Source organism: Empidonax traillii, unplaced genomic scaffold (genome assembly GCF_003031625.1).
Source record: "Empidonax traillii isolate 1590-97213 ecotype Southwest subspecies unplaced genomic scaffold, ASM303162v1 scaffold144:size1428860, whole genome shotgun sequence".
NCBI classification, from domain to species: Eukaryota; Metazoa; Chordata; class Aves; order Passeriformes; family Tyrannidae; genus Empidonax; species Empidonax traillii.
In genome coordinates this window covers 445,336-465,679 of record NW_020955337.1, presented here as the reverse complement: position 1 = coordinate 465,679, position 20,344 = coordinate 445,336, and the positions used below count along the sequence as shown (strand labels likewise).

General features: G+C 38.4%; 1 protein-coding gene across 8 annotated transcripts in view; it reads left to right on the top strand.

Moving 5' to 3' along the window:
- The window catches only part of WDFY3 (WD repeat and FYVE domain containing 3), a 173,514-nt gene that overhangs the window by 80,024 nt on the left and 73,146 nt on the right, over positions 1-20,344 (top strand). For 6 of the 8 annotated variants that reach the window (XM_027884426.1, XM_027884424.1, XM_027884421.1 and 3 more), the window contains 6 exons: positions 2,210-2,376; positions 4,913-5,380; positions 6,775-6,873; positions 11,020-11,213; positions 13,408-13,865; positions 15,907-15,990. In XM_027884426.1, coding sequence (XP_027740227.1) covers positions 2,210-2,376; positions 4,913-5,380; positions 6,775-6,873; positions 11,020-11,213; positions 13,408-13,865; positions 15,907-15,990 — 1,470 coding nt within the window. The remainder of the gene's footprint in view (positions 1-2,209; positions 2,377-4,912; positions 5,381-6,774; positions 6,874-11,019; positions 11,214-13,407; positions 13,866-15,906; positions 15,991-20,344) is intronic. The other 2 variants (XM_027884425.1, XM_027884427.1) reach the window with 1 other exon arrangement.

The window sequence follows — 20,344 nt, the reverse complement described above, 5'->3', positions numbered from 1 at the left end:
TGTTTTGTCTAGGGACATGGTTGAGTGATGGGCTTGGCATTGCTGATTTAACAGCTGGACTCAGTGATCTTAAAGGTCTTTTCCAACCTAAACAATTCTGTGATCATGTTATTGTCTCGTTTTATCATGCTATCGTAATGAAAAATCAAGTATGTAAGTGGGGTGCACGTTGCAAGGGAATCAGGGTTGTGTGTATGTTTGTTTTTTTTTTTTTTACTTGAACTTTTTATTAAGGATGCTGCTAGTGCATCAGAAAATATGGTAATGAAAATACCTGCCCAAACAAAACTTGGATGTGTGATCTATCCATGATTTTAGTTCTTTTTATGGAAGAAACGTCTTTCTTTCCTTTCTCAGTCAACAAATTAGTGTCTGTTGCATTATTTGTTTAAAATCCATGATCAGTCTATTTTGCATTGTTTGGATATGAAGCTCTGAAGAAGGATGCTTAGCTGTTGAAAGATATATATGTTTTACAAGTCCAAGATGGAAACTTGGAAATTATGTCTACAAGTGTGTACCTTATGAAGTATACTTGGGCCAAAGGTGCTTAAGAACACTGGCTCTTAATGAGAACAGTTAATGTTGTTATCTCCCTCATTCAAGTAATTCATTTTGGGGTACTAAGATGCTGGGTTTTAGCACCCAAATATTTGAATTAGATCTTCCGTTACATAATTTTGAGGGGGTTTTGTTTGTTTTAAAAGGATACCAGACATAGACATGGCATTTGAAATTTTTGATTACAGTCTAAATTATTCATATATTATCTCTGGTGCCACAAAAGCTAGAATGCCTACTAAAGAATTATTATTTTTCTTGTTGTATAAATGGAGTTTTGGAGTATGTTATATTTACTAATGCATTGATTCAAAGCAGTGTAATTCAAGCACTGTTGTTTCCCAGAAACTTTAAGCCAAAGTTTAGGTGAAATATGAGGGGAATGCACTGTCATTCACGTTTTCATCTTCAGGTACAAAAGTGATCCTCTGTAGAGCAGGTGTATGTTTTTGAAAAAACAGTCATCTTGAATGAGCCTGTGTATTGGTCAGTGATGAACAACGGTAACATATTCTCCCTGCACATGTTTTGGGTCAAACCTACTGACAGAGACTTGTCCAGCTCTAATGGCACTATTTGTGAAATGATTGTCACATAAGGGTGTGAAATCTGGACACTGGGCCTCAAACTGCAAAATAGAAAGGCTTTGGAGCTGGAAAAGCAGAAGGATGTGTGAAGAAGGTGGCCTAGAAAGAAACTGCAGAAGGTCTTTGAGGGCTGGAGGAGCGAGTATGTAATTTCACCTGGACAGTGTGAAAGGGCAAGGTGGAAGATCAGTAGAACGGCAATAGATGAGCTCAGTGCATCTGTAGTGACTATTTGCAGGAGGTTCCTGTTTAAAGAAGATTGTTCCTCAGCCGTGTCTGACTGAGAAGACGATGGAGGATGAAGAATGAGCTGCTTCTAAAGGGCTCCCATGATCGCTTGTCAGCAGGAAGAAAAACAGAACTTGCGTTGCATGAGCAAATAGGAGATCGTGGTCCCCAGCTTACTCCTGGGATCTATAGAGGCTAAACAATTAGCAAATAATTACACATGGTATAATTTTGATGAAGTAGAAGGAAAATGAGGATGGTTCTAGGGTTTAGAATCAGTTTTTAGGGTTTGGTCTGATCGTGTGCTGTTGGCAGGAAACAGTGGCTGGAATGGGATGTTACATTTCCGTTCTCTTGTGCTCAAAGGTAAAAGTTTGGAGTTTTAATGAGGGTGCTTCATCCAGTGGTTCTAAGTGTTAGGCTTCTACCAAGATACCATTTCATTAACATAAAATATTAACTCTTGAAGTGGCAGATGTAATCTAGCAAGTTAATTATGGATTTATTTAATTACAGACTATATATGTGCTTTCATATCCAATAGCTTCGTATTTGTGAGAGGATTTTTAAAGTAATTTTCATGTCTGCACTGCTTTTTAACAGACTATTGAGTTCAAGGGAAGATTTATGAGGTGAATTTCTACAGCAAATAACTATGTGCTCTTACAGGTTCAATGTTTGACTTAATGGTATGACTATGAACATGTAAGATATTGCAGGATAGGGCAGTAAAACTGTGGTCTCTAAAGTAATTGAGGAAATGAGTCTTAGTAAAATTATCTGAGGTGAAATAAACTAGTGCTTGCTAACCTGATCTGTTGTATTTTCTTTAGATTAGAACAGGCAAAAGAAGCTGAATCCAAGGATGCTCTGAAGGACTTAGTTAATTTGATTACTTCCTTAACAACATATGGTGTCAATGAATTAAAGCCAGCAGGTGTTACCACGGGAGTACCTTTCCTACTACCTGGGTTTGCAGTCCCACAGCCTGCAGGCAAAGGTGAGTCTGCTTGCTTCTTCTCTCTCTGTTTGGCTTTTTGTTGTTTGAAATATAAACAACAAAATACAGAGAAACTGTGTACTACACAAACTGTTTGCAACTGAGTCTAGGTTCTTTACCTAAGATTGCATATCAAATACTCAGTTATGTTGATCTCAAAGATTTTTATTTTGGGGTTAGTACCCAAATAACAAAAGTGCAGGGCTTATGTCTTCAAGGACTAAAGCTAAGTCCAGTCTCTCTCACTGCAAAGCTGACACTTTCTACGTGGACATTGTGAGAGATTATCATAGTGGAGAGATGCACTGAGTTGATTTGTTGTGTTTTAAGCTGCTCTTACTAAACTGATATGAAAGATTGATGTGCTGGCTTGATTTTTAAATCCCCCTCCCACCCCATTTTGCTCTCTGTTAGCTTTTTTCAGCTTACACAAATGTGACTTGTGAGCTGGAATCTGTTGTTTCATCACCAGTGTTCACAGAGTGATAAAATCTGTGGTGTGCTTGCAACCACAGTCAATTATGATACAGAGAGATAAGGTTGAGGAAGTCTCAGGGGAGAAAGGGTTTTATAAAAATAAGCTTATGTTTCACGTCCTGTGCATAAACTTAAAATTCAGGCAAGTCTTGTATGTAACTAAGGAGTTTGGAATTTAATAGTTATTGTGGAGCTACTTTATTACTTGAACTTTTTATCAGATTTACTAATACAACTGATAAAAAGGTTTGTGATAGGATTGCATTTATAGATTTATGAGCTAATGGGTGTATTTTCACTGTTTCTCGTGTTCCTGGGACAATGACTTCCTTTCTCAGGTATTGAGAGAGTTCATTGCTCATGGGATTTGTTTTTCTTTTGCACTAAATAAAGAAAGGTGGTGATACATTCAGAGTTTAATTTCTCCATGTTTTAATAATAATATTAATTTTTGTTTAGGCTGATCAGCTTTTCTGATACAGTAGCATAAGAGAACCATGGCCTGTTGCAATTTGCAAAAGAGTTTTTTAATGTCGTATTTGTTTTGACATGTCTCAGTTCCTTTTACCTACTTTTCATTTTGGGTGCAAGTTGTCGTTTTATAAAGATCATACTCATTTTTTTAATTGCTTCTATTTAAATCAAGTTAGTTCTTGAATTCTGAAGAGCTGGTTAAAATTTCGTTTCTTCAGAGGTCCTCATAATAATCAAAGTTAATTTATTAATCTTCTTGATTGCCTGGAACAACTGTTGATACTAAATTAGAATATAATTTTATCTGGCACCATGTTCCTGAAACATTTAATAAGCTCTAAATCCCATGTTTTTTGTAGTAAGGAAAGCATGTTAAAAAGTTCTTTTAGAAAAAACTGTGACTTATAATGGAACTGATATTCTTCCAGTAGGTGAAATTGTTCCATGTTCGTTTTCAAGGGAGTTTCCTGTTGTCTTCTAGAGAAATACTGGCATGGGAGGTGGTGAGGCTAGGCATGAACATAATTGAATTTGTTGTTAAATTGGACACCTTAGTGTATAAACAATTAAGAAAGCAGTGTTCCACAGAGAATATGTAATAAATCAGAATTCTTTGTTTATGAAAGGGTTTTTAAATCAGGTTATCAATTTGCATAGATCTTGTTTGAAAATAAGATTTTATTGTTAAAGCATCCTAAATGCTTTGTTTGGAATGTCTTTAAAGTCTCACTCTTGATTGTTTATTTTGTTAAAATTATTTTTTACCATTAGTTGCTTTCTGTATCGTGGGATTTGCCCACTGTGACATGTAGTGTTCCTGCAGAAGTTAAAAAAGTTGTCTTTGAGGCATTTTTAGTAGAATAAGAGTAATATCTGCCCACAGAAAGTTCTGGGGAGCTCTCATAAGTGAGGCATTCTTTGGCTGAATGGATGAGATTTTAATCAGCATGCAGGTACTTAGAAGAAGAAATTTGTATAAGCTGCCCTGTGGAGTTTCTCTACACAGGCAGTTGCCAAAAAGAGGAAGCGAGCAGAGAATTTGGTGGCCATGTAGGTTGCCTGGCTTTGACACTGACTGACAAGGACTTGTCATTGCTCATCGCTCCATTGAGTGAGGGGATGTAGGTGGCTGTTGTTCTAAACTTAGCCTGCCAGAGTTGTGTTCTGCCTTAGGGAGTACAGAACATGTTACTGTTGCTATAATGTGTTGTTCTATGGCCTGAGTAGATGACAGGCAGGCTTTGTTTTGACTCTAGAACTTATCCTGTTGTACATTTTAGCACTAAATCAGCATACTTACCTATTTTAAAGGTAAGTATGTCTTTTAAAGGTAAGTATTGTCTTTGATTTAGCTGCTTATGTAAAGACTTTCAAAGCTGAAGATGCCATTGTAATGAGCAGGAGATTGTAGGATTTGCAATGTATGGTTGTGTAGAGGCTTCTTATTATATATGACGTATATTGTTATTTAATTCCCACTTGTTAAGATGCGTGAATCGTTATTAGTAAGTGTACTCATTGTTTATGATGATTAAGAACTTTCTCTTTCCTTTTTCCTCCCATCCCACTTTGTTTCCTGATTTAGGTCATAGTGTGAGGAATATTCAAGCATTTTCTGTCCTCCAGAATGCGTTTTTGAGAGCAAAAACCAACTATCTAGCACAAATCATCCTTGATGCCATCACGAATATTTATATGGCGGACAATGCCAACTACTTCATTTTGGAATCGCAGCACACATTATCCCAGTTTGCAGAGAAAATTCCCAGACTTCCAGAAGTGCAGACCAAATACTTTGAGATGCTGGAATTGGTTGTCTTCAGCTTGAATTACATACCCTGTAAAGAACTGATCAGTGTGAGCATCCTTTTAAAATCCAGCACTTCTTTTCAGTGTAGCATCATTGCCATGAAGACACTCCTGAAGTTCACCCGTCACGACTACATCTTTAAGGATGTCTTCAGGGAAGTGGGACTTCTGGAGGTGATGGTAAATCTTCTTCATAAATATGCAGCCCTTTTGAAAGATCCCACTCAGGCGCTGAATGATCAAGGTAGTGTGTCCCCTTCTGTTTTTCTAATACATGTCTTTTTTTGACTGGAAATAGTGGAGTCTCACACTTAAGAGGAGGAACAAGAGAGTCTGAACGTGTACCTCAAGGGCTGAATCAGGCTGGGAGCTGCTGTCCCATCTTAAAAGCTCATGGGAATTGCTTCTCTCTTAATGTCCTCAGAGAAGCTCAAGGCAACCTTTAATGAAAAACTCTGTATGAATACAAAATATTAGGAGTTCGTATTTTCCTTTTTAAATGTCTTTTTGATGTGTTGGCTTAATATTTGTTACTTGACACGAAAAAAGTAAAGGAGAAATGCCTAACATCCATATTCTTCCTAACAAAAGGTACTTGTGGGGTTTCCTTGTGTCTAGCCCCAGCTTTGAAAAAGTACTGGAGAGCTCAAACCTAAGCTCTTAATAGGAGTATGCATTCAAATTTGCAGACTTTTTTGTAAATCGGAACTGCGTTTTTCTAAGCATTAAAAAAAATAAATATTAAAATTAGCTATCTTATCTCCAGAATTGAACATCATGGAGATAAGCTGCATAGCTGCTAGGCCTGCTAAGCAGGCACTGCCAAGTGCCATAGGAGCGTACATGCACATACAGAGAATTTTTGGTAGTTTTTATTTTTTACATTCTTTATTCAAGTTAGTATGCATCAGTGTCACTTACTTTTTAACCATAATTGTTGGATGTTTCACCTGAGTTTAATGGTGTGAAGCCTCATTGAGTGGTAACTGCAGATTAGAGTTAGAAAGCTTTGTTTTACCAGAAACTCTGTTGAAAAACACATCAGTCCTCACATTCTTGTAAATAAATGGACAGAGCTATCATATGATAAGGTTGTGGCTTTTTTTTTATTAGAGTAATTTAGAAAACCCAACCCCCCACTTTTTTGGGGAGTGTGATTCTGTGCGTGAGATGCTGCTTGTGGTGTTGGTTGTTCTGTTACACCTGTTGAGTCAGGAGCATATTTGCTGTAATTATGTGACAGTAGTTTTGTGTGGAATTTCTCCTTTGAAGTACTGAATACTGAACAAGAGCAGATCCTGTTAAGTCTTCTGCTGTGGTATGGTTTTGTGGCTTTGAGAAACAGTATCTGAGGATGTGAAACTACACCTACAGCTGTAGTGTCAGACTGCTGAGCTCGCAGTGCTCAAAAGTTTCATTTAAATTCTTGTCTTTATAAATTAACTTTTCAAATGATTCATAGCTAAGCTAAGCTTTCCCAGGAATGCATATGTAGACTAAATCTTAATTTGCTTTGGAAAATGGTTAGGCTGCCTGCTCTCTGGGGAAGCTAAGAAAATCAAAGTGTTGATGGAAAGTATCAGGAGGCATTTTAGTGTGATATTTACTGTGACTTTAACTTCTGAAATTATTTTTCAGTGGATTCAAGAAACAGTTCATTTGAGGACCAAAAGCAGCTGGCTTTATTGGTAATGGAGACCTTGACAGTACTACTACAAGGATCAAACACAAATGCAGGTAAGTAGGGAGATTGCTGCCAAAATATATATAAAAGAGTAACACAGAAAATCATGTCTTGACTTTGTCTTCAGACAAGTAATCAAACACACTGAAATATACTTTCTCTCTTGCCATGTTTTTCGAGTAAAGAGAATAGACAGCATAATTTAGAGTGCATAAAATAAAGGAGTACAAAATAGTGTTTTAACTTGGTTTTTTGCTGTTGTTTACTTGAAGGCAACCACCACACCCCACCACTCCAACAGTACTTTAATAATCTGTAGTAGTGCTTTTAACACAGTCTGTGTATCAAAAAAATTGGCACATAATTAGAAATGTAGTTCAGTGTTCAGTGTCACATCTTCTTAAATGTGATTAGCAATGCTTGCATTTTTAGTTAAAGATCTTTTTTTGATTCTTAAAGGCTAGTTCCCAGTCAGTATGTATAAATAGTTCTCTGTTATGATTGTCCTCTTCTAAATCAGGCAGTTTTATATTATGCTCCATTAGTCAAGACTTAGTGATTTTGAAATAGTCACTATGTGTATCTCATAATGGTAAAAGCTGTCTCTGAGATTGAAATAGCAGATTGAGTAAGGATGATAAATGTTTTTAAACCATTTGTTCTGTTAGACAAAGAAGAAAATGAGCAGGTGGGGTGAAGCAGACTCCACCCTAAGGAACCTAAGGCCTTGGAGGCCATGAAACATCTTTATTTTAGGAGGCTTTTGTCCTCTTTTTCAAATTTGACTGTTTGGGTTTTTTTTTTTACTTCTGTTTTTGTTCATATAAGTAAGAGAAACTACAGTCTTTGATATAAATGTTCAAGAAAGAAATCTTGAAAATTTTCCAGCTCGGTTGATAGCTCACTGTTTAAATATCAATTTCTGGGCTAATGACTTAAGGCTTGTAACTTGTTTCATTTCTGCTGTTGCCTGGGCAATTTTTTTGTTTAAATTTAGGCTCAGTGTTGGAGCAGTGTTGTCTGTGTCATTTAACTCTTGCACTTGTGTTGCATTTCAGCCTTGTGGTTTTGTTGCCTAAATGGCTGTGGGGGAAAAAAAGACTCCAAGCTAAATTAGGTAGGAGATAAGATAAGGATACAAAGGTATGAATGAGCCCCCAGGCTTTCTGGAATACCCCCAGCCGCTCCCAAAATACAGATGTCCACAGTTTTTATAATGATTTTCGCCCAATCCCCGTCCTGCCACCACCCAGGTTCTGCCCCTTCCACGCCTCTTGGAAATTGGGTCTGGGGGCATTTTGGGACCCCCTCTTCTTCGTCTTCCTCTTCCTCAGAGCACGTAATGTCCTTGGAGGCCTTCCAGAATTCTAGGCCTGGAGGTTGTTGCCAGAATTCTAGGCCTGGAGGTTGTTGAGTCTATGGCTATATCTTCTACCGTAGGGTTAGGGGTGTTCTTCTACAATTCTACCTTGAAAAAGAGACTAAACAGGCTATGGAATTTAGGGAATTGATATGGGAATGGGTAACAGGGGTTTGAGCTGGTGTGTTAAAGGGTAAAGGGATAATATGCTGCTATTCTAAAATCTACATTTACTACATAACTACTTCTAAGATCTACAAAAATTAAAAAATCAAAACATTAAAACTCTAAGGTATCAGTTTCAAACCACTTTCAAAGATGGCTTTTGAATTCTGCCCACTGAGCGTTTATAGCATCTGCCACCTTGGCTTTGTCCCCATTCTTGATAAGCAAATTCTTCATTCCATTAGGAAAGGCATTATTCATGGCACTTGAGATAAACCCCAGTTGCATGCCCTTAGTCAGAGCAGAAGAGCATTGCAGCGAAGCAGAGATTGCTCCGAGCAGATGTTTCCATTAGTTTTACATTCAGTCTGTCAGGATTGCACATAGAACATTTGGTTGGGTCGCTTGTGAGAAAGCTGTGGATGACACTGCCAGAAACTTTGCTGAAGCTGTTGTGTGTCTCTTTTGCCACTTCCCTTTTGTCCCCCAAGCTACTCGTTCTGTCAAGGGAAAGGAAAAAAAAAACCATCATTTTGATTTATTAGAGGATTAAGTTCTGTGATGAACAGTAGCGAATTAATAAGCTGAAAATAGCAGGTTTTAGAGAGGAATTGGTATTGATCACAGGTGAATTGTATTCATCACTGATCTTTGGTTTTGCCAACATGCCAATACCTGGTTTTGCCATGTAAGAAAAGGCAGAATTAGAAACTAATCAAAAAGAAGTAGCATCAAGGTACAATGCAGAGGCTTTTATATACGGAGAAATTCAGCAAACTAAAACAAACCTCAAACAAAAAAACCTCAGGATTGTTTAGTTTCTGAGGATGAATGAGAGTAGGTGATGTGAACGTAAAGATAACATTTCTGAAAGACTAGAGCTGACTCATATTTTAGAAGCAGCAAGGCTTAGTTCACAGCACTGGACCATGTACCTGCGTAGCATCAGGATCTGTGGTACCTGAGCCTTGCTCTTGTAATGTATGGATGGTGATCCAACCGTGATAGCATCTACCTGACTTGTGACAAATCCTTGGCTGCTGTTAAATGGCACTCCTGACCTCACCTGGGAAGCACGAATCAGCCATCAGTACCTCACTGCTACTTGTACTGAGTTAATCTCTGAGTTAATGCACCAGAGAGACAGCATAGGATAGCGTAAAAGACATCAGGACTTTGGGATGATGCCACAGATGTTGTTTCTGAAGACTCTTGGAGAGTTCAAGGGCCTCATTTCATCAGTAGCTCTCCCAGTTTAGGAGTAGGACTGCCCTGCATCTACAAAAGGAGTTGAGAAACCATTTCCCACTGTGCAGTGTGACTGGGATGTGGGCTCAATGCCACTGTAGCCAGAGGCCAGCAGAGCTTATAGGTCATCACAGAGGCATAAGTAGGCATTGTGCAGCCTTGCAGTGATTCATACCACATTCAAAGCTGTTGTTCAGCCAGTGTCTTTGATAAGGTTTCCTGCATATTCCGTAACTGCTAACCATTCTCAATAGGAAACTTGGGTGTCCAGACTCACACAAGTTTCTTGGATAGATGAGAACCAACACCAAGAGTGGGAAAAGCGATAATACTTCAGTCTCTCTGAAAACAGTCTCTCCCTGACCACTGAGGAGATCACTTTGCCTGTGAGGGGATGGAACCACCTTACGTGTCTCAGGGTCTGAGGCCTCTCCTTTCACGCTGAGGCCATATCTCATCCAAAGGCCACCAGAGAAAGCAAGAGGCAGGAAATGGGAAATGCACAGTGGGATTAATGTTTGTTTATGTACGTTAAGGGGAATAAACATTGTCTTACTTGTTAATCCTGAACCTGGTCATTTAAACAGCCCTTTTGGCTTATGGTTGCAATAAAAATGATCCTTTTTGATGCAGTAATGCAGCATTGACCCATTTCCCTACTGTGGGGAATTTCATTTTCAGTAATTAATGTAGGGCAGTGCTCTGGGTGCTGACAGTGTACTAAACACACATAATATATGTCAGATATATTCCACTTCGGGTTTTATTATGTTTTCAGAATCAATTTTTATGTAATTTTTGGTTAATATTGCACATGTGTTGTTCTGAGTAGCCAGTAAACTTGAAAATTATTATTTGACTTAAGCTTAATTTCTGCAGAGATAAGTCTTGCCACAAGAAGACTTCTGCAGAAGCCTACAAATCTTATGGATAGACAGAACCACTTCTCTACCAATGCTCCTAGTTTGCTCATCTTGCCCAGAAACAGTCTAGTTATATTTTTAGCTCATATTACATTTAGTTCATTGCTAAATGTAATGTAAACACTACCCTTAACCAAAACGGTATAGAGTCTTCATAAAAGATGGAGGGCTTGGTATATTTTTTATTCCATCCTGAGACTCTGAGCTCTGACATGAAAAGAGCTGGAGAAACAGAATTATTGAGGAAATTCTTAGAACTGATCTCCATCCCTGTACTTAACACCTCCAATGAAAAATATTGTTAGAAGGCATTCAAGTTCTATTTTTATTTGTGGCAGGAGAGATAGTAGTAAGTTACTAAACATCCATAAGGCTAAAAACTCTGCCATTCAGTCTCTAGAAATGAAAATAAACACCTTTTGCATTGTTTTGTTGTCATTATTTGTTACTGATCATATTTTTCACGCTCCTATGCGCTTATCCTCACCCCTCTTTCCAATTAGGTATTTTCAGGGAGTTTGGTGGCGCGAGATGTGTCCACAACATAGTGAAGTATCCGCAGTGCCGCCAGCATGCCCTGATGATCATCCAGCAGCTGGTATTATCACCCAGTGGAGAGGATGATATGGGCACCTTGTTGGGACTGATGCACTCGGCTCCACCTACGGAACTGCAGCTGAAAACAGACATCTTAAAGGTAAGTGAATTATTGTTGTTCATGACTCTTGCTCCTGATGTTGTTTCAGAAAAGAAAATACTGAGAAGGGGATTGGATTGAGTTGGATTGTGTGGATGATGTTTAGCTACTGAATGTAGATCATCTCTGGAGCTGAAATGTGTATTTATACCAATTTGATCCATGATTTTTATTTTCTTCCATCTATCCATGGTAGGTTTCAGAATCAGAGTGAGAATGTTTTTAGCATCATCATTGGAATCAGTCTTAGTGGATAGGAAATGAGTTTTTACAGTTATGATAATCTTTCCTGGTGGGGTATTGTTCAGTTAAAAATAATGAGAATGTGGGGGGGGGGAAAAGCAAGCATGTAACACATAAGCTTATTTTCAGTGCTGGCTTGCATTTTCCTGTAGCAAGCGTATTTTAATTTACCAATTTTTTATCTATGTATGCTGAAATAGTAATATAAATGTAAGTTTACTGATCATTGTAGAAGATAAAGCCAAAGAATTTGCACGCTTAAGGAAAATAGTGAAAAGGGAGAGGAGTAAGGCTGTGAGTGGAGGAAAAAGAGAGAAAACTCTTCTCTGTTTCCTGTTGTATTAGGGTTTTTGTCTATTAATCTAGACTCAGAATTTCTTCTCAGCGTAGCTCGTGTTATTTTTGTAGATTGACATAATACCATTTATTTTAGGGTAGAAAAGCTGAGGCATGTAGTAGTTAGTAAATGAGTCTTACTCATTTAGAGAGCTCAGAGACATCTAGGTTTGTCCCTGTTCAAAGGAGCTGTATTAATTCTCTGGCAGATGAGCAACTTCATATTATTCCAAAAGACAGAATAGAAAGGTAGTAATAAAGTTATTCATTTGCAGTGTTTTGTCTGTTGAAGTATTCAGTCATTTTTGAGCATGTGTTACTCACAGTACTTAAGGGAAGAGAAAGGATATTGCAATTCCCCAAAGGAATTAAAATACAAAATCGGGGTTTCTGTCTTCCATGTGATCTGTTATACTTGTCTTCCATCAGTGCTGTTTTCAGAAGTTTTGGTTATGGAACTGACAGTCCAGAACAGTGTAGTGATATGTCTCTTACTGTTTGTTCAGGTTTGTCAGGAGATGAGATCCTGCCTTCATAGGAATGACAGTCTACCTATTTCAATACCCGTCTTCTCAGTGCTTAAAAGAAATAGCAGCATGGTTCTGAAGAAGTAAACTTTTGGTCTTGGAAGACTCCCCACTAGCTTATTTTTGTGTAACAGTGACATTTTTCTGCTTTTTATGGTGCTTCCTGTAATACAATACTTTTTCTTCTGTATTCCATATTCACATGTGGGTCAAACTTCCCATGACGGGTGGGTTTTTTTGGTTGTTTTGGTTGTGTGGAGGGGCTTTTCCGCTCCCAGATTTCACAGATAAATGTGTATTATTCTCTAGTACCCAGGTTCATGTATTTTCTGCTGTTTATACTATGGCTTTGTATTTATTTGTTCATCAAGAAAGGTTTTATCCACAAAAATTTGTTCATCAAGTAAGGTTTTATCACAAAAATATGCTTAGGCATATTTTTAGGCAGGAACTCTTAGAATGAAGTCTCACTCAATTCAGAGATTTATAGAGGAAAGCTAAAACTTTTTTGGCTAATTTTTTGCTGCCTGAATCCACTGACTGGTTATGTTTGGGTGCTGTTCTGGCTTCAGAGCTGTCAGGTGCCTCTGGATTGTATATTTCTAGGAGACTTGTTTTAGGATGCTTCAAGGTTTAGATTCCTCATTGCTGCAAGCAGTCATTTGCCCACTCTTATTTGAAATTGTTTGTGAAGTGCGATGGCACAGAAGATTCCTTTCCAATACTATATTCTCCACCTTTTCACTAAGAGAATTACCTGGGAATTTTGGGCTCCATTCTAGGCTTGGTCAGATCTTTTCTGTTGACAAGTTTCCTTAATTTCTTATTTCTAAATTAGAGGCAATGCTCTACTTTCCCCTCCACTCTTTCTCTTTTTATTTTGTAAGCTTTTGAGTATGAGGACTCCTGCAGTACAAAGTTGGTTGTGGAGACTTCAGGCATTACCCAGTTCTGACAAATGACAGGAGGATTTTGCTGGCACACCAGCATTTTGTGAACAAAAATGTTCCCACCTTTTTCCAAGCTGTTTATAATGCTGCTGCCTTTTGTTGTTGTTTCTCTGTTTTGATTGTTTGTTTTGTCCATAGGCCCTACTCTTGGTGCTGAGAGAGAGTCACCGCACAAGAACAGTTTTTAGGAAAGTTGGTGGATTTGTGTATGTCACATCTTTACTCGTTGCTATGGAGAGATCTTTGTGCTCGCCTCCTAAGAATGGCTGGGAAAAAGTAAACCAGAATCAAGTGTTTGAACTGCTTCACACTGTGTTCTGCACATTGACTGCAGCGATGCGCTACGAGCCAGCCAACTCTCACTTCTTCAAAACAGAGATCCAGTATGAAAAACTGGCAGATGCTGTTCGATTACTTGGCTGCTTCTCAGACTTGAGAAAAATAAGTCCCTTGAATGTCTTCCCTTCAAATACACAACTATTTCAAAGGCTTTTGGATGATGACCTAATATCCCTGGATTCTGTTTCACCTACTCTCAGACACTGCAGCAAACTTTTTATTTACCTCTACAAGGTAGCAACAGATTCTTTTGACAGGTATGAACTTTGGTGGTTTTTTCCTCCCCCTTGGTTTTTTTATCTTCTCACCCTACCTGCCCTCCCAATGGTGTTGCCCAAAATGGTTTTCTTTCAAATATCTTCACTGCAAAGTTTTGTGTTTCCATTTTAATCTATTCTTTTGTTATTTCACTTTAGTGAGAGGGATTATAAGGTGTCAACATCTGACCAAATAATGACTTAGCTTACCAGTGTTCTCCAGGGTATGCAGCATTCTCTCTGATGCTGAATGTTTTTGTCATGGCATCAGTTAAGATAGAGGTACAAGTTTATGGTTAGGTTTGATGTTGTGAAGCAGCCTGTTGGTTGATATAGGAAGGCAGGTAGGTTGTGTTACTGCACAGAACTACAAAATTTTAATGCTTTTATTAAGTCAAATGGAAGATTGGTTGTTGAATGTCACATCTTAACTTCATGTTTCCTTTGATACAGAACTTTAAGTGATTAGATAACGTGATTCATTCAGAATCATAGAATCATTTAGGTTGGAAAACAGTCTAAAATCCAGTCTAACTGTAAATCTAGCACTAACAAGTGCACCACTAAACTGTGTCACTAAGTGCCACATCTGCAGGTCTTTTAAAAACCTCCAGGGATGATGACTCAACCCTTTCCCTGGGCAGCCTGTTGCAATGCTTGATTACCCTTTTGGTGAAAAAATTTTTCCAAATATCCAATCTTAACCTCCCCTGGTTCAACTTGAGCTCACTTCCACTTGCCATATCGCTTGTTATTTGGGAGAAGAGATGAACACTCTCCCTGCTACAACCATCTCTCAGGTAGTTGTAGAGAGCTGTAACGTCTCCCTTGAGCCTTCTTTTCTCCTTGCTAACACATCGAGACTGACATCTTGTTTTAGATGGATTCGCATGTTCTTTAAAGTTCTAGTCTGTAAATTACATTTTTTTAAAACACAAATGTGTGTCTTAAAGTTGATTCGAACTGACAGCAAAACTCGGTGAAGTGTGTGTTGAAGTTTGGCTTGTCTTTAAGTGGGTTTTGCCCTTAATTTATCTTAATTTGTACCTTAATTTAAGGTACAAAATAGAAAAATGCAGACCTAAGCTTCTTATCTGGGACCTCTGAAGCTTCTACGCTCCAGCTGTTGAATGCATACGACTGTTTTAATCAGATGGACTGTCTAGTTAGTCAAATACAGGGTCTGATTTTCCAAATATTGAAGGTATGACTGTGTATATTGATACGTTAACAGAGCTGCCAGTTAAAACTCAGTGACTAGTAAAGTACAAACTTGATGCTTTTGTTAGGAACATTTTGCCACCAAAGCAGCAAATCTTAATGCTTTTTTCTTCTTTAAAAAAAAAAATATATAAAAAAAAACAACACTCGTCCTCCCTCTGCCCAGAACAAAATTAAAAGCAACTCCAGAAATCGATTTATTTCATCTGATTTTAAAGTAGTATTAAAGCATTCAGATAGTGGGAGGAAAATTTATATTAAAAATGTGTTACACAGCCTGTAGAAGTTACAACACTGGCTAATGGTAGAGAATGAGGAAACAGTGGGGTAAGTAAATCCCATGGTGATGTTGCTGAAGATACCTAAAGTTCCTCTTTGGGTTTTTTGGTTGTTCTTTTCAGTGACTGCATTCTTCCTGCTTTTTTTAAATTTCCTGATCATGGTTCATTGTAAAGTTTACACTGACTTTATTTCTTAGCTCTTTTGGTTATACCTAATTTACTGAGGCTTTACTTTCTCCTCTGAATTTCTGCTGTTTAACACTGGAAGATGTTCTGCTTTACTGGTGTCAATAGATCTCTGCAGAGCAGTGAACAAGCACTGCAGAGTCATTCCCCAAGAGCAGTACACGCTTTGCATGTCTGGATGTTTACCTGATGCTGTCATTCCGTAGTGTCCTGTGTTGTCCGTGTTGTTTCTGAGGAATGGATCCTACTGAAGATTTTACTGGTGCTTTTGTAAAACTAACAAGCTTATGTATGTATGGCCTCTGGTTTCTTCTCTAACCTCTCTGTCCTACCCCTGTCTGTTTTGTCTGTAGTCGTGCAGAACAGATCCCTCCTTGCCTGACAAATGAGACTTCTCTCCCCTCTCCTTGGGGTACGCCAGCTTTGTCCAGGAAAAGGTACCGACCCTTCAAAGAGAAGTTGATTTCGCTTCTGATTTCTCTCTCGCTGTTGTGTTTCTTACTTTGGTGGTGGGGAGGGGCAGTTTTCTCAAGCTGCAGGTTTTTTTCTGAGGTTTGCATTTTCACTTGTGTGTTTACTGGATAAGTAACATGAGGGCATGTTTCATAGCCAGTCTTAGGCAGTGATGCTGATGGGTAAGATTACAGGTGTCTCCAGACTCCCCAAGCACTAGAAGTTGGGTTCATGATTCAAAACCAAATAAGGCCCAGTATAAGAGGCCTATATAAGTCTAAGGGCAGTATACATGATACTCTCATGAGCAGTTCAAAGACATTCAGACTAAGCTTGTAGACCAATGAATACAGCAGGATTTATTTTTCTCGACTAATTTTTCAAGAAAAGGCATTTTCAGTAGGAAAGTGGATGGCTTGTTAAGGTGCTCATTTGTTATTAATTGCACAGAATAAAATGTAAAGAATGAGCCTGTCACTACTTGACTACCAAATAATGTAGAGGCATGCTAAATTAAAAGGTTTGGAAAGAAAGCACAAATGGCACAATTCAGAAATCCTAGTACCCACTTCCACTCCCAAGCTACTGTCTTTTCTTATGCATCTTAATGTGTCTGGTAGATTTTTTTTTTTTTCTAAATAAAGTTTACTGGTCAAACAACAGTGTTACTTACAGGCTTGTGCAAACAATGAAAAGATTTTTCCCAGAGTCCCCAGGGAAGGGAGCAGCCCTTTGCCATCTGAAAATGTAGGTTAGGCAGAGATTTGCTTTTGAAAGTTAAAAAGACATTTGGAAGACTCAGGGTTCTCTGAGATGCAGGTGCCATGTGTGGAAAATACAGACATTTTTGCCTGGTGTACTGCTAAAAATAAACCATCAAGTTTCATGTTTGGAATGTAAAATATTTTGCAAAGGGAAGCAACCAAAGGTGCTTTTGGAGACTGCTTTGAAAGAAATGTTGATACTTTTCTTAGTTTAGAAAAGAGAACCCTTTTTCTATCTTTCTGAGTGTTGTTACCCAAGTCATACCTGGGTATTCTACAGGGAGTGGCTTGGACAAGGCCACCTTCACAGTAATCCAGAACCTCTTAGACTGCTACTTCCTTTCTTTTTGAACACTGAGGCATTTAGGAACAAACATTGTAGTTTACAGGTCGAAAAAAAACCCTTAGCTGCCAAACTCCTTTCCCTCTCATTTGCTCTGAAGAAGCTTGAAGGAAAACAGCAGTTCTTAGGGAGACTCTTTGCAGCTTCAGCCCTGATACTAACCCCCAGTTTTTGCAGACTGCCCTTTCCTGTACTACATTTTGCTGTTCTCCCAGGTGTAACAGGTATGGCTGCTCAGGTTCACTGAATTACTCGAACACGTGGATATGCAAAGGCTTGCAGCAGAACACACTCAATGCCTGCCAAACAGGAGCTGATTCCAGAGTGTAATGAATAAAGAGTGCCAGATGGGTTGTTGACACAGCCTGATAATTAAAATATAAATATAGCTATATGTGAATAGATACGTTAGGCTTCCCTCGTTTTTTTGTAGTACTGAAAATGAAAGCAGTTACTTGAAAACCCGAGGCAAAGATTGGGCAATTTAAAAAGTCATTATCCCTGTGGGGTGCCTTGAGCAGTTCAGGTAAGCACCAGTATAGTAATGCAGGTACTTGCTGGGGTAAAGAGTGCCTTGGAAAGGGATTTTCACAAACAAAAAAGGCTTTTGGGTTATAACAAATTGTGTAAGACTCAAAGCAAAAGTGGACAGAAATGGTCATGCTGGCCTGGGTGACTTTTCAAATAGTTTCTGTAAACGCATATTTTCAAGCAAAAAATTAGGACTAGGCTTTCCAAAAAGCTGTTCTATTTGAACAGCTGTCTGCCTTCTCACAGTTGTTCAGCATCATGTTTGTCATTCCTAGTGAATTCTGTGCCAGTAGCTGGGATCCTTGTACTTTCAAAAATAAGCAACTTGGGCTTTGTAGTCCAGTGTTATTTTTTCTCCTTCTAAATGTCAGACACGGTCAGATTCTGTCAGAGTTGACTCTTCTGAGAGAAGTGTTTGCTCTTCTCTTAGTGTTTTCTGTCTTCCTTACTTTGCATCCCTGGGATCTCCCTTGCTGTTGTGGCCTGGTTTTCTCCCTTTTGACTTGTAAGGCAGGTGCCGGAGGGAGAGAGCTCTGTGGTGTTTGGTGAAAAGAGCAAGCAGACACTGCACACAAATAATTCTTATAAATAAAAATAGTACAGTTCTGCTTTTGCACATAGTCTAGAACAGTTCTGTTTGCACTGATATGGTAATGTCTTGAACATGTCTGCCACTTCTCAAAGCTGTATTTCCCTATGGACTGGTGCCCTCCAAGTGTTATCCTTTATGGAAGCAGAGCAGGTAGGACTCCTGCAGCACAGGGATTGGGATGGCAGTATATGGCTGTCTGCCCTGTTACCTGGAATGCTTTGTTCTTCCACACCTGTATAATTTTAATCAAGAACTCTGGCTTTTTCAGCTGTTTGATTGCTGTAAATTCTGGCAGAAATAAACTTACCTTGACAGGACATTCTCATGATTTTTTTTTTTTTTGAGAGAATACTTTGGGCCTGACAGGATGAAGTAGAGAACAGAATGTAGCTTTGACTTTGCAGTACTTTTAGCCGTTGTTTTCAGGTTTGGATTGTGATTACTCTTGGCAAATCATATTCCAAGGGTTTATCTACCCTTTCTTTTCAGATGAAAATGTTGCTGTCATTCTTATCAAGAGTTGTAATTAATTATATATCTAAAGTTTTAAGTATTTTTCAATTATATTCTTTGTTAAATTAGACGGATCTGTATGTCATCTTCAGTACACTGTCTTTTTCCATTGCCCGCTTCTTCTTTTCTTCTTCTCTAAAGGGGTCATATGAAGAATGTAGGAGCATGGCTAAATAATTTATTGCAGGTTCCTCACTGGCCCATAGTCCTATAACATGCAGTTAATATTTTGGCAGGATTTTGTAGTATCTGTTTTCTCTTTCTGTCTAGAGATATCTTAATGAACTGGTGGAGTTTTTTTCCCCCCCTTATATTGATAGAAGTACTCCTTATGTGGAAAAACTAAATACAGAAGATATTTTAAAATTACATTAAAAACTTAGAGTAATATATACATTAAGGACATAACAGTAAGCCTAGTCTTGAATGTATTTCCTTTCCAGTTGTGTATAGGTTTTCAGTCCAGGCAGTTTGAAACCAGGATCACATTCGTGTTTGTGAATCACACTGAGCAATGGCTCAGGTTTTTATTATGCTCTCCCTGTTACTACTGTGTTATAACCTCACAATGTACCTAATGACTTGAATAGGATAGTGCAAATCATCAGGCTGAGAAGTAAAATTTGTGCTTAAAAGTGGACAGAACCTTTATCTTCAAGAATGTGTTGGAGAATGGAATTTCACTAGACTGAAGAGCGTTTTTTAATATAAATGGATATTTACTTTTTAAACTGCATCTGTAAAACTTGCATTGAGATGCTCAAGGTGATATTAGAAAGAGGGAGCAGTTTTCTCCTTCAGATGAAGAGCAGTGCTGTTAGAATTGCATTTCAATCTCTGCATTAAGGCGGAGCAAAGACTTGAGATAAAATCTCTCTGTGATAGTATTATCAGTTGTTATGCTTCTCTTAATGCAATTTAACTTTAAAAGAGACAAATCTTCCTTACCTGCCAGATGTTTCAATCAATGGGTCTGATAGAGAAGTTTAAGAAATTAATGGCTAAGAGTTTATAAAAAACACTAGAAAAATTCATTTGGACAGATCTTTTTCTTAGTAGTTGGTTACAAGAGAATTGCCACACCTATTTCATGTTTGCCTTAAGCATTAGCTGGATGAGTAAAGCATTAGTAATGTTATAAGTTAGTTTAAGAATTTAGACAACTCAGTTCCAATTAAAAATTAATAAATTTATTAAGCAAGCGATAATAAAGCAAACAGCGCTGGGTGGCCTGGGGGGCCAGCGCCCCGCCAGAGACACACACAACTTGTTTGAAAACTGGGCTTTTGTACTCTTTCGATATCAGTTGTTGAATATTCATTCATTGTCTGTTTGTTGCCTAAAAAGGTAATTCCCCTGCTTTGGAGGTGGGTGTTACCCCCTGGTTGGTTGTCACGTATCTCCCCTGGGCTTGTACAGGGGGGGTCTTGCATCATCCTCAGCTGCAAGTCCTGGAGGGCCTCTCTGTATCCACATGGCACAGAGAAATATATTTTCATTTATAATTTGTTCCCTGTTCCCGGCCGCAAAAGATTCCCTGGTGTTAGGTCCAGACAGGACCTTTCACCTTACAGACTCCACGGTACGCCTAGAAG